At 39.1% G+C, this 14,364-nt stretch overlaps 1 protein-coding gene across 1 annotated transcript in view; it reads left to right on the forward strand.

The window, feature by feature from the left end:
• MBOAT2 (membrane bound O-acyltransferase domain containing 2) overlaps positions 1–14,364 on the forward strand; it is an 89,818-nt gene that overhangs the window by 19,295 nt on the left and 56,159 nt on the right. The window contains exon 3 of the mRNA XM_057371580.1: positions 1,841–1,918. Within this exon, the coding sequence (XP_057227563.1) occupies positions 1,841–1,918 (78 nt within the window). The remainder of the gene's footprint in view (positions 1–1,840; positions 1,919–14,364) is intronic.

Genomic DNA, 14,364 nt, shown 5'->3' on the forward strand with positions numbered 1-14,364 from the left:
TTTTGATTCCCCAGGGAATTAAGTATACATACAGATTACAAGCCCTGATACAATTCTTTGTGTACTCTTGGATTGTGCTATAACATATCTTATAAACTGTTACTGTTTTCTTATGTAGTGTTASTAGTAAATGTAGATTTGTAGATAAGATCATGCAAACTTAAATGTGGGAAGTAGTTTGGAATCTGTGCCCTTTTAAGGATATTTGTTAGTAGTTATGCTGTCACCTTCAGTTGCAAGTGTGTTGGTTTTCAGTCACTTTTGTGATAMTTGTGATCCTGTTAGAGGAAAGGAAGAGATGCAATAATTTCCTTGGCATAATAGCAAATAGGATAAAAGGCCTGCAGTATGTTCYCTTTGTATGTAGTTAAAAATTACTATTCCATGTTGTATTTTAATATATCCCTTTGAAAGTTTGAATCAAACACCAATCATATTGCTATTGTTAACAGCTCTGAGAAATGTTTTCACTGACTGWAATCCTGATATGGTACTCCATGTCAATCCACTCTTTTAGGCTTTACTATCTTAGTATCCTCTCACTGTATAAGAAGCAAACTTCTTAAATTTTTGTCATTTCACTAATGCCTGTCTTTGCTACACAACATTGCTAATACTTGACTGATAAGGAAAGAAAGTAAATACTTTTAAAATTGTCAATTACTATACTAAAATGCACATTTGAATTTTAGGTAGTCCTATCTTAGAGGAGACTAACTAGTACTGAAGCATGGGAGTGTGTGCAGCTTTGATCTTCCATAAAAAGTCAAGACTTTCAACATCAATTCATGTCMAAGTAGCTTGTTTTCCCTCAGTTCACCATGTGTGCACTTTGTAGGATTTTAGTTGGATAGAACTGGGTTTCTTGTTCAATGTCTTTGAAGTAATTTCCTTGTGAGTAGAGGAGGAGTGAAATTTGGAAATTGTCGGTGATAAGCTGAAAGAAAACAGCATCACTAAAACAAAATGACTGCTTTTTATTGGGAAGGAAACCCACCGAAATTACATGAGTGTGCCACTTGGGCATATGTAAGTGTGGTACTGAGGCACTTTGAGTGSCAGAATGAAAAAAAATGAACTTACTGAAAATCAGCTCTTTTCCTCGTTCACTGGCACTGCTTTGATACCAGTGCTCTGCAGCTTACTGGAGTGTAACTCCTTCAAAGACCAAAACAAAGCCCCAAAGCAGTGGTGTTGATAGTTGTGGTGGTAAGCTGTGGAAAAGAAAGAAGAAGAGCATAGAGCACCTTTGTGAAATAAATCTATGGCTTATTGGTGTGTAGAGCTTTTTTGTTTGTGTTTTTGTGACCATCATCACCACCATCCCTTTATTAGTTATTGACAGCCTGGGACAAAGAGATAGGCTGGACATGGTCGCCATTTCTGTTGAGTGGGAAATCTTACCAACCATATTGTGGATACTAAGAAATTGTTGGCCTTATCAGAGACACCTATTATTGTAAATGGGTAGAAAGATGAGTATGGAAATTAAATCACAAAACTTTCATATTTTGACAGTTATTTACAAGGAAATAATGCCAGATGGAAGTATTATGAGACATATTCTTTCTATTTTAAGAATTSTCAACATTTACGATATCCTTGATTGAGCTGGAGCATTCTGGCTAGGTGTCTAGTTTTTGTTCATTACTGCTCTCTGTGCTAGGCTMAATAGAGAAGTTCTCAACAGAAGGAAGGGTAGCAGAAAACCTAAAAGGAAGCTTTTCTTTGGGAGCAGTGATGGCTTTAAACTTTGAACCTCTTTAATTTCACAGTAAATGCATGCAGCCTATTGTCATTACAGAAAATGCTGTGAGTGTTTACTTTTTTTTCCCCCTAGGTATGCCTTACATTTTGTCATACAAAGTGGAATTTCCTACTATATCATGATCATAATAGGAGTGGAAAATATGCACAAGTAAGTTTCCATACTAAAATTTATTTTGTTTTGCTTTTACAAGAATGCTACTATTGAAGGGTTATTTTATAATGATGCGTGTATACCATAATTCTAGTTGTATCATAACATTTCAGTATTTGAATTCTTTAACCATGGTTTTATTTTCAGGAGAGAAGATGGCTTATTTGGGGATTTTTGCCAGCTTTTTGAAATACCTAAAGCTTGTTATATTTATATCCCACTGAGACATCTTTTTTATTCTATGTATTMATATTTTTTCATCATTACTTAATCCTAAATGTTTCTAGGTGTTTTATGAATGACAAATGTAATTTGATAACAGCCAGTGCTAGTAGAAAGATGTCTGAATGAAGCAGAATTTCTGTGAGAAATTTCTCTAGGTACTAAGTGTTTACAATTACTTTTTTTTTAATAACAGTATGAATGCTGTCTTAGGTTAAGAATACATTTATGAAACACATATGGTGTTATTTGAAGTTTGAATGCTTGATGATATTAGCAGTATCTGAATCCATATAGGATAACACTTGTTTCTCTTTTTCAGTCATTCTTAAAAGCAGGGAAGGCATTTGTTTTATTACTGTGTGCATATATTTTACTATTCCACTAGCCTAGAGATCAGAACCAAATTAGGTTCCCACTGTGTTAATTCCTGCATAAATGTTTAGTAAAATAGCAAATCCTTGTTTGAATAGGTTCTTGAAGTATGTGAGGCTGTTAGAAAAGGTGCTGGTGGGGGAAACAAAGAGGAAAATTGCTTTACACAGAAAGGACAAAGTCAGGATGGTCTCAGTTCATGATCCGACCTGTTAGACTACTCTGTTGCATTGTACTGTGATAGTGAATGTAATTTTATTGTGTTTGGAAATATCCCATATTAGGCTCTTACCTTAAGGATTTTCTTCAGAACTTCATGTATTCAAACTGCTGTGGATATAAGAGAACCTCATTTGRCTGGATGAGACTGAGGAGCTRTATYAGAGGGTAGGGAAAGACAAACAGCTCTTTGATTATAGACAAACAGCTTCTTTGATTACAGGTTGTTGTAAAGCAACTTGTTCATATCAGTTTCTCTGTAGACATTCAATGATGTAAGCTATAACTTATGTTACTTAATATTTTAAAAGAAATTATTAGTATGGTCAAATGCAGCAAGGGATGGTACCAGTCTGGAACACCTTGGTGTTTATCATAACAAGTTATGTCGGTTTCTTGTAAAAGAAGATCCAGCAGTGATTTACATTCCTGATTGTGTGAGACAGGTAGGCAGATTTCCTGCAATGGGGCAAGGGAACACTAATTCCTGACCCTCCTACTTCATCCCAGCTGGTTTAACTGCATGGCCTGATCTGCTGAGATATTTGCTGTGTTGTACACAGCTGTTACTGAGCAGCTGGGAGSGGAGACCTAGATTTGATTGCAGAGCTTACATTGCTTTGTCACTGTATGAATTAGTCTGCCATTGGATAAAACTAGAAAATTCTTCTTTCAGTGGAAGAAAAAATGTAACAGTCATTTGTTGCTTCAAATTGTGTATATCTGGATGTTGTATGGGAAGCTCCAGAAGCCACTTCGAATAAGTGATACAAGACTGTGCAAGGTTTGCTCCCTCCATTCCTGGGGTACCCCAAACACAGTGATACCTCTGCCTTTAAACTAAGGAATGCATCAGGTGCTCCTAATTTTCTGCCAGGAAAATACAGCTTTCTGTTTGGCAGTCTGAATAGAAACTAATGTAAATTACTCCCCTCCCCACCTAAGTGTTTGTCTTCAGGCTATGAATGTGTCTCATGGAGCCCAGAAGAGATTGAAGGTTAAATGCTGTACAGTGGAGTGCAGCTGGTTACCAGCTGGCCTCAGGACTGGAGATTGTCAATGTTTTAGTGGGAATGTGTGYGTATGTACAACTAATCATAGTACTCGTATATACCTGAATAGCCCTGGGTTTGGGATTTACTTTCCATATTGTAGCCCTTTGGCTGGCAATCCTAGTTAGAGGTTGCTTGCATTGTTCCATGAACATTTTAACCTTGGAGTCAAACTTTAAATACCTATATRTGATGTAAATATGGGTTCAAGTGGGTTTTGTATTGGGAAAACAATTTTGTAGCATACAAAATCTTTTTGTCTATCATCTAAATTCATTCACTGACCTAAGTTTCCTTCTTTTCTCTGCCCTGCTTGCTGTCCTGCAGATTTCATGAGTGTATGGACAGGAAAAACATTATTCCTCCCMTTCCTGCTTTCCCTACCCTCTAATATAGSTCCTYAGKCTCTCCAGCCTCTCTAAAAATTGCCTAAACAAGTAAGAGACAGCTAAATTTTTTATACTGCYATCAGTTCAGTTTCTGTGCACTGGGTATACAGGCTTCCTTACCCTCTGAAGAGGTTTTTRATAGACTTTTGTTTTCTCCAAAGCACTTTTGCATTTCATGGTAGCTGTCGTGTGAGCTTTTCTGAGGTTCTGTTTTATTTTGATGGACATACAGCTCTTTGTACTGTTCTATGCCTGTGTATGTGAGCTGTTTGAACATGATAATGTAAAGAGATATTTGAATTTCAGTAAACAAACTTTGATTGCAACTTATCTGGTCTCTGTTCAGGTGCTTCCTGRTCATAACCTTTTCTTGGAGTTTGGGAATGTTAGTTCTCAATAAGTTCCCCTACGCTCTTAGCCAGAGTTAGGAATAATGCATTGCTCCCCTTTGCCTTCACTCCCTACTGTGGGGCTGACAAACAACGAGAGATGTGGCAAAGGAAGTGTGGAGGAGATTTGATGGTTTTGTCTTAGAAATCTGAGATTAGAGATGAATAAGTTTTGATCATATGAGTAAACTMATTCCCTTGGCATGTTAATTGTGGCACTGAATTTGTCAGTCAGGTGTTTTAATAATGCTGAATGTTGTGATTTTTGTGATGCTTACCTAGAAATCAGACGTTTGTTCTGAAGACTGTGAATGGAAACAGGGACTAGCACCAGGCTGTGATTCTCTGCATGGTGGAGATTTGACTATTACAAAAATAACCGTGTGAATGGATGTCCACCTTCAGTTACTTGAAAAGTGAGCACTTGTTGAAGTTAACAGCTGTGGAGGAATTTCTTAGTAATCTTCATCAATTTCTTCTAAAACTTTGCTTTGAGTAGCTATTATGAGTTTACCCACTTTGATAACTTCCTGTAAAACTCACTGAGCCTGAATAGAACTCAATGCATGACTTAGTAAGAGTATAAGTTGAAAAATAACTTGATATATCATCCTTCTTGGAATATTGGAATATTTGAATGGAAAGGCCTTTAATGAGCATGTATTTTGTAATTAGAGGGATTGATTGAAAAGAGAACATTAGAATTTTCTTATCTGTAGTGCCTATCACTTTTTGCTGTACTTTAAAATAAATGGTAAATACYTATATTTAATCTTTGGGGGGTTTGTGTCCCTATAGATGTACAGGGAGAAAGAAGGATAAGTAATCATGTAGTGTCTGCAGATTTGTAAAGGTTAATGCTTAAGTAGAGAGGCTGAAAAATATAATAAACAACTATGCATGGGCATTTTTGAARTGTTGTAGCCTTCTCAGTTGGTTTTGTACAAAAACATAAGCTTCCTTAATGCAACTAGAAAAAAAAAAAACTGATTACATACTTTGTATTTCCAGAGAGTAGAGTCTAAATCAGTCAGTTTCTTAAATCCCCATCTCCCTTTTTAAATTTTATTTTATTATTCATTTGATTGCTGATGTTATGCAAAAGAACTGAGTTCTCAGAAGAKCATGGATTTTAAGTAATGCCATTGGCGTATAAAACCTCTTTCATCACACTTGAAAACTCAGGTAAAAAAAAAAATTGKGCTTCTGTTGTATGAAATAGCTATACTTTATTGAGTATTGGTGTTTACCTGAAGGAAGGTTCTTACTTCCTACCCTGTGTACTTGGTTTCTCTAAGCATACAGAGGGCCACCCTTCTTGGAATGAAACAGGAGTGTAAAATTGCCTGGGTGTGTTAGAAATCTGTTGGGATGGAGCTTTTTGGCTTGCAGAAATCCTAGGGGTTTTTGTGTGTGTGCTCCAAGTGTCGCTGAGCACRATCAATCAATCAAAACAAAATTGATAGAGTAAAGTCATGTTTTCTGGCCTCTGTATTAGTTTGGTAATCTCTGAAAGCAGGAGCATCTGTACAGATACTTCTTGAAGGCACATTACTCTGCCTGTCATGCTGCCAAGCAACTTGACTGTTAGCAAATGAGCTCTGAGTCATGGTATCATTGCTGCATGGTTTATTACCTCAACAAACTATTGATGTCAAATAAATCAGGCTCCCTACAAAATGAAGTGGCAGAATAAATTGTACCTAGAAGAGTTCAGTGAAAGCTATGTTCTTCTTCAGCTCCTGGCAAAGACAGCCACTAATAAGAGCTGATTAAAAATTCTGGTTGCATGGCATGGACTGAATTGAGCCAGTGGTGTTTGGGATAGAGAGATTAGATGCAAGGGCGCCATGTATCATAGTAAATTTTCATCTCTAAGAGCATACTTATACACAGTTTTTTATTCTTTGGTGAAATACCTTGCGTTTGAGACAAATTTCATTTGACTAATTATGACAAGCTCAGCAAACAATGATTTCATAGTCCTTAATGAAACTGCTGRCTCTAAGTTATGCAAGTCAGTTTTGCCTGCAGAACTGCAAGTGATGGTGTACAAAGCGTCTGTGTTGTCATGACCCAGGATACCAATSCACAGCAAACCACAAAAATTCTGTTTGTGGGCTTTTTTTCTGTAAGGGCAGGTAAATGTAAATAAAAAGCATTGCTATTTTAAAAATGCAGGCATCTTCATTTTAAAATCCAGTGTCTCAATTAAAATACTAAGTTTTATGTAGCTTTTAAAACTGATCAGTTTTGCAGGTTAAAGACAAGATCACAAGACAGGAAGTTAAAGACAAGATCAAAGAATCATAGAATAGCTGAGGAGGGAAGTGTTTCAGACTCCAACCCTGCCTCTTCAAAGCAAGATCAGCTAGAGCAGGTTGCTCTGTGAAACCCAAGTCTTCCATAGCACTGCTGTGATCCTGAATAGTTCCAGTTGTCATAAGCATGCTGGCCATTTCCTTTTGGTGTCTCACTTCAATGTCTATTATAGTTCCAAATTTATTTGAGGTGACTTCACACAGCCTAGTTTTCTCATCTGATCTAAATTTGTACTAAAGCTTTTTATGCTGTCATTTTCCATCACCAAATAATTGTACAGATTTGGCATTATTAACTAAAATTTATCAGGCTCATTTCAATTTAAAGTGAAATAAACCATCTGTACTTGAGACARTTAATTTGGTAGAAGGATACCATGTTAGGCAACAAGTGGTAACGTGCCTTTCTATCCTTTTTTATAAGAGGTAGCATCAATAATAAAAAGAGAGGTGAGGGCACATGAAACAAAGACAATGCCAAGAAAAAGTACAGAAGCCTTGTGTCTTTAAGTCTGTAGAAACAGGTGGAAGCCAGGCTGAGAAATCAAAAAATGTCAGAGGAAGTATTTGACACTGCAAGTTTGGTTTTACATTGAATTAACTTTTCAGTTAGGTTTGAAGACAAATTTTCTCCCAAAATTCAAGCAATAATTCMCTTCTTTTCTTGTTGATAAAGATGGTGAAGGYTCTTGAGGGGAAGCCATATGAGGAGTGGCTGAGRTCAYTTGGTCTGTTCAGCCTGGAGGAGACTGARGGGAGACMTCASTGCAGTTACAAATTCCTCGTGAGGGGAAGTGGAGGGRCAGGCATTGATCCCTTCTCTCTGGTCACCACTGACAGGGCCTGAGGCAATCACCTGAAGCTGGGTCAGGGCAGATTTAGGTTGGATAKTAGAAAAAGTTTCTTCACCCAGAGGGTGGCTGGGCACYGGAACAGGCTCCCYRGGGAAGGGGTCTGAGCCTGACAGAGTTCAAGAAGCATTTGGACAATGCTCTCAGGCACAGGGTGTGRCTCTTGGGGGTGGTCCACCTGTGCAGGGTCAGGAGCTGGACTTGCTGTTCTTTGCAGATCCATTTCAACTCACCATATTCTSTGATTCTGTRAGAAAGTATGCCACTGATTTACTTGTACTCTCTTCAGTATGGACAAATYGCTTTCARGAGCCTTGTATATTGGTTGGCATCTTTTTTAGCTGGGAAGCTTACTGTTTTGTAACAGTAAATTTCAAACTGTCTGTTTAAAAGTTGCATTGCATTATGTTGCAAGASAAGTGRGTAAATAAAGATAGAAATCACAGARCCATTTACAGTGCYRATCTTAAATCTGARCTTTTGGTGTTCTGTTTTCTGGAGATTTTAGCTRTGTGGTACATTAACAGGTTTGCTGTGTGTTTACATCTGGTAAGAAGATGCAAGTATATTAGACTAGGTAGCATGGTGTCCATCCTCAAAACTGGATAATACTGAAATAAATACTGAAATAAAAAATACTTAGTATAGCCAAGTGCTAAACAGTTCTTGCAGTCATTACTCATYGCAGGCACAACAGGAACTGTGAAGTCAGTAGGCTTGCAAAAGGAAGCTCTGGGTAATTTGGTGTATGATTACTTAAAGAGTGAATAATCTGTTTTATTAATAGATCATACCACATGGAAATGCACAATGCATASAAGTAATGCACCATTTTAAACAAGAGTCACATGGGTGCCTTTCTTTTTCTTGGTATTCTGCTCTTTCTAGGAGTGTCTGTTTTAAATCCTATATCTTAGAAACTCTTTAAAAAGAGGCTTTTCAGCTCATCAGTCTTTCCTTTTTCCTTCCCTCCACCATAGCTAGTGTCCATTTGTGATACCATATTTAATATATGCTGTGTCATCATCCATGTGCCTAATCACTATCTTCTGGCTTTGATACTGAGTGCTGTGTYTAAGTGATAGGTATAATCATTTCTGTAGAAAGCTTTTTGTCTTCAAATAATAATGTACTGAATGCTTTATGAGCATCTTGGAAGGTGTAAATGAGATGGCATGCGTACAGTGAGATTMAATTGTAAGATTTTACAATTTCCCTACAAAAGGTGTACAGATGTCAGCCAGAACTTGGTAAATGTRTTATAATTAAAAAAACCTCTTTACTTCCTGCAAAATGGAGGGAGGTCTCATTGATCAGCAGTATCTACTTGTTTCCAGCTGCAATGTAACAAGAGTCCAGGCTCCTCTGTATCTTCCTCTGCATAATTGTGGTGCTCTGAAAAGCTGACCAATAATGCCATAGACACATTCTTCTGTAGAGAGAGGACATTCATATAAAACTGTAGTCTTGAGGGTTGTTGTTTTTCAGTTGTCTTGACTGCAGTAGGTTCACTGAAAGGTTTGCTTCAGAAATTTATGTAAGCAGTGTTATTACTTAAGAGTTRTCCCCACAGTAAGGGGACATAAATTTACCATTTTACGTGATACCAAAATTAAAATTATGTCTATGTGACCATAATGTGGTATATTCTATTACTATGCCTGAGGACCTTTCCAGAGGGGTGCAAGGGCCTTATTACCAAGCTGCTATCAGGCCTGCAGTCAGAAGCCAATGCCTTCATCGGTCCCAGTTGCTGGAGAGCAGAATAGCAGCTTTTACTGTGTTTTTATATCAGTGTCTGAAGTATCAACATCCATTTCCAGATAAGGATATCTCCAAATTGAAGATGTGAGGCTTTTGAATGTGAAAGCAAAACTTGATTCATGGGCGGCTTTTGAAAAGTGGGTTAAAATAAAGCTTTATTCTTCTGTTGGTTTGATGTAAAGTATGTGGCTTTGGAGGCTGGTTAGTTTCTCTGGTATTTTTTCCATACTTCCTGTTTGAGCAATTAGTATATGTGACACAATCTGTATAAATAGTAGAAGGGTCTAAATAAAGGAGCCTAAGACATCTAGAAGCAGAATATTTAGTTTGTTGTGCCAGCTGTTTTGCTACTCCTGTAACTACTCATTTCATTTTTCAAAGATACTCGAGAAGTATTCCCTCTGCAGTGCAGAAGTGCAGTTACCTTAGGAATATGAAATGGTTTCTGGTCTTAAACATCATCCTCTTATGAATGAGAATTGAAATAAAAGGYACAGCATAAACTCAAACACACAAATATCAGATGCAGTCCCTGTCTAGTTCTTGCGGTAGAAGAAATCCTTTTGCTGGAAGTCGTAAACCCCATATTTTTTGGCAGCTAGTAATAATGAAATGAGSYAAGTGATGCTTTCYGAAATTGGTAAAATGGGTGATGGTAGAYGCATTGCCAGTGTTGGCTAATACAKCAGTTCCTTACAAGCATCACCACCTTGTGTTTATGAGCAGAATCAATGAAGAAAWAAAATCATTCTTAGTCTCTTAAATCTTCTGCTATAKGTGTTAACTGATGTAAGAACATCCATTATTCAGTATAATTCCTGTAAACTTATTCAGGTCAGCACTGAGAGACATTTGTTTAAAGKATATTATCAGGATGGTAATGACCTGTGGTGTGCTTGTTTTTATTGTGAAATGAAGCCATTATCTATCCATAGTGTATTCTTCCAGTGTTTCATAATCATGTATTGGATTTTCTTTCCTTAATGTCTTATAATCAGACTGAAAATATGTGATCAATCAGAAAATAGCTTTAGTTTCTTAATTGTTCTTTTTCTCCATTATCTGCAAACACACAGGGACATTGTGACATTTGTTCTGGATACAGTGCCTCAGTTTTCATGTCACAGGACRTGAACAGTGATGACATATGTTTGAGATGGCATTTGATCAAGTTATTGAGCAGATACCTGAGCAACTGTAGTAGGTCACCTTGGCTGTGAAAATTCTTGCTCTGTTCCTGTCTGCCTCTTTGTGTTAGGAGTTGTAGTAGGTAGTGATTAACAGCTAACTTGTGCAAATTGTGGTTCATTATGCAGGTGAGAGAAGATGGAGTGGAAAAGGGGAGACCAAACAAACAATCCAAATGGAATAACTGGTACTTGAATTATGCCTTTGTGTATTTATGGTTGTCCTGACCTGATATCTCTTATACTTGGGTAATCAGACATTGTCATTGGGTAACTTCAGCAGGCAATCCTTGAACTATCAGTGTGCTCAGTTAAGGATTTTCTGTTAAAGAGAATCTTTTGCAAATKGAAATATTGATTCATTTTGCCAGAGAAGTTCAGAATACCCTGTCTCTGAGAGCCTGAGGGAGTTCCAGAATAGGACTCCTGCCAGATGGATGCTGGTTGGTGGATGCTTTACATGCCAAGAGATCCGAGTAGGCAGTGGGAGAAAATGAATGGTAGCCTCAGTTCAGCCAGACAGTTCTTGTTAAAAGCTCAGCAGTGAGTGTTCCCCTGCAGCAASTGATTGCTTAGTCTGCTCTGTCAGCATCTTATTTTCTAATGGCAAAGCTCTGAGCTTGKGGTTCTGGGATTGACTTACACAGGAGCAAGTCCTGGTTTTCTTATGAGCACCTGAAATAATCTCTTGTATTACTTGTAACAGCCTGAAAAGTCTTGGCAGTATTTGAGACTGGTTGAGGTTGGAAGGAACCTCCCAGAGGTTCATCCCTCCTATTCAAGCAAAGCAACCTAGACCCAGTTGTCCAAAACCATGTTTAGATGGCTTTTGAGTATCTTTAAGGAGGGAGAGTCCACAATGCTCCTGGGGAGCTTGTGCCAGTATTTCCTGTTTGGAGTGCAGGTTCTGTGTTTGCATTTGTGCCTGTTGCCTCTGGGCACGCTCCTGTCACTGGACACCACTGAAAGAGCCTGGCTCCATCATCTCTGTAACCTCCCTTCACGTATTTGCACATATTGGTGAGATCTTCATGAGCTTTTCTTCTCCAGGCTGAATGCTCCCAGCTCTCTCAGCCTTTCCATATGAGAAGAATGCTCCGGTTCCTTATCTTACTGACCCTTTATTGGATTCTCTCCAGTATGTCCCTTATACTGGAAAACACAGCACTGGACCCAACATTCCACATGGGGCCTCACCAGTACCCAACAGAGAAGATGGGTCACCACCCTTGACCTGCTGGCAACTCTTTGCCTAATGCAGCCTGGAATGCCATTGGTCTTTGTGGTAAGAGCACGTAGCTGGCTTCTGTATGAAGCAGGCTGTTTTCTCCATACTGGGAGCATTTCTTCTAGAAATCAAACTCTGGAGTGTTTTTCTTTAAGAAAAGCTATGAAGCTCCTTAAGTCTACCAGCCTCAGAACAATTCCAGGTTGCTTTTGTACAAGTGTTTCTATCCATGTTAGTTATTTGCCTGATTTCTGTGTCTGAACCTGTACTAGTTAGTTTTCTTTCATATGTTTGATTTTGCTTTTATCTTTTTAGTTCTAATGCAATACCTGAAGACAGATATGCAGATTTTCAGTTCAGGATTAAAGTGGTTAAAGAGTTGTGATCAATGGCCCGAGGCCCTAGTGGAGACCTGTGATGGGTGGAGTCCCTCAGAGATCTGTACWGGGACCAGTGCTAAGGGATTGAGTGCACTCTGAGCAAGTTTGGCTATGACATTAAACTGTGCTGTGGCCATCATGCTGGAGGGAAGGGATGTCATCCAGAGGGTCCTGGASAGGCTTGAAAGATGGGCCTGTGCAAACCTCATGAGGTTCAAGAAGGACAAATGCCAGGACCCACACCTGGGTCGGGGCAATCCCCAGCAAGTACAGGCTGGGTGGAGAGTAGATCGAGGATAGCCTCGAGTGGGACTCAGGGGTGTTGCGTCATGAGATGCTGAGCATGAGCTGGCAGTGCACACTTTCAGCCCAGAAAGCCAATCGTATCCTGTGCTGCATCACAACAAGAATGGTCAGCATGTTGAAAAGCCAGTTCTTCTCCTACGAGACCCTACCTGCAATGCTGCATTCAGATCTGGGGTCCCCAACATAAGGAYATCACACTGTTGGAGCAAGTCCAGAGGAGGACCATGAAGGTGATCAGAAGGCTGGAGAACTCTTATAGGGACAGGCTGAGAATGATGGTGCTGTTCAGACTGCAGAAGAGGGTGCTTCAGAGAGACTTTACAGCACCTTCCAGTACCTAAAGAGGGGCATCAAGAGAACAGGAGAGGGACTGTTTACAAGGGCATGTAATGACAGGGCAAGAAGGAATGGCTTTAAGCTGAAGGAGGTTTTGATCAGATATAAGAAATAAATACTTCCCTGTAAGGGTGGTGAGGTGCTGGAACAATTTGCCCAGAGAATTTGTGGATGTGGAACTCCATCCCTAAAAGTGTTGAAGGCCAGGCTGGATGGAGCCCTGAGCAACCTGGTCTAATGAGAGGTGCCTGCCCATGGCAGSGGGGTTGGAACCAGATGATCCTTATGGTTCCTTCTAACCCAATTTATTCTGTGATCCTACACATTGTTTTTCCACAGTTCAGTCCCTTTCTGGTTTCTTTTGATTTTAAAAAACAGAAGAGCATAATGGGCTGTTGTTAACAGACCAGTGTTTTGGCTACTGCTGACCTGCACTGTCTCTCTGACATTACTTCCCCCATCAAAGAGGATGGGAGCGGACAAGATCCTGGGAGGGGACACAACCAGGTTAGCTGACCCAAATTAACCAAAGGGATATTCCATACCATGTGACAGCTTGATATATAAGCCAAGAGAGAGAGGATGAAGGGACAGCATTAGTGAGGTTTTGGTGTTTGCTTTCTGGAGGAGCCGTGATGGGTGCTGAAGCCCCCTGGGAAGTGCCCAAACATCACTGCTAATGGGAAATAGAGATTTGACTTTTTTTCCCCTGTAGCTTATGTGCTTATTTCTTTCTTTGACTGTAATAAAACTGCTTTATCTCACCCTGCTGGTTTTTTTTTCCATCTTATTCTCTCCCCTGTCCCAGTGGACAACTTAGTGGGCACACGGCACCCAGACAGGGTCAACCTGCTAGAGCTGTATGTGGTTGGTTTGTTTTTGGTTTGATTTTTTTTTTCTTTTCAATTCCTTAATGAGTGGAAGCTAATGCTATGCTTGTGTGTTTGAAATTGGCTGACTGGTTCAATCAGCTTAGGTATAAATTTGCCTTTTTTTAAAGATAATTTTCTTTGCATGTCATGAAGATTGGAAGTTGAGTACTGAGCATTCTAAATCTGTGATGCTTTTAAAGCCTTCACGCATCTCTTGTGGACTTGTGTCCTGCAGGCTGACTTTGCCATTCTTTTGTACACTCAGGATTCCCTTTCAGTATCCGGACCTTCCTTTTCCATTCTGAGAACCTGGTARTGGTTGCATTCTTGGGAACTTGTGCAACTTCTTGCTGTTTTCTTTTTGCCTGCTGCTGCCTCTCCTGCCTCTGTGTAGAACACTGTGTGGTGCCTTGACCTTTTGTGTGTGAACTACCATACCTTTGCATGCTTTTCAGTTTGAAGGGTGTGTTCATTTTTTAAAAAATTTGAACTGGTGATATTTATCTGGCTGTTTTGTACTTCATGCTGTTRTGCTTTTCTGTATCTGTTCAA

Source organism: Malurus melanocephalus, unplaced genomic scaffold (assembly GCF_030028575.1).
Source record: "Malurus melanocephalus ecotype Western Australia unplaced genomic scaffold, MMel_1.1 scaffold_6, whole genome shotgun sequence".
Taxonomy (NCBI): Eukaryota; Metazoa; Chordata; class Aves; order Passeriformes; family Maluridae; genus Malurus; species Malurus melanocephalus.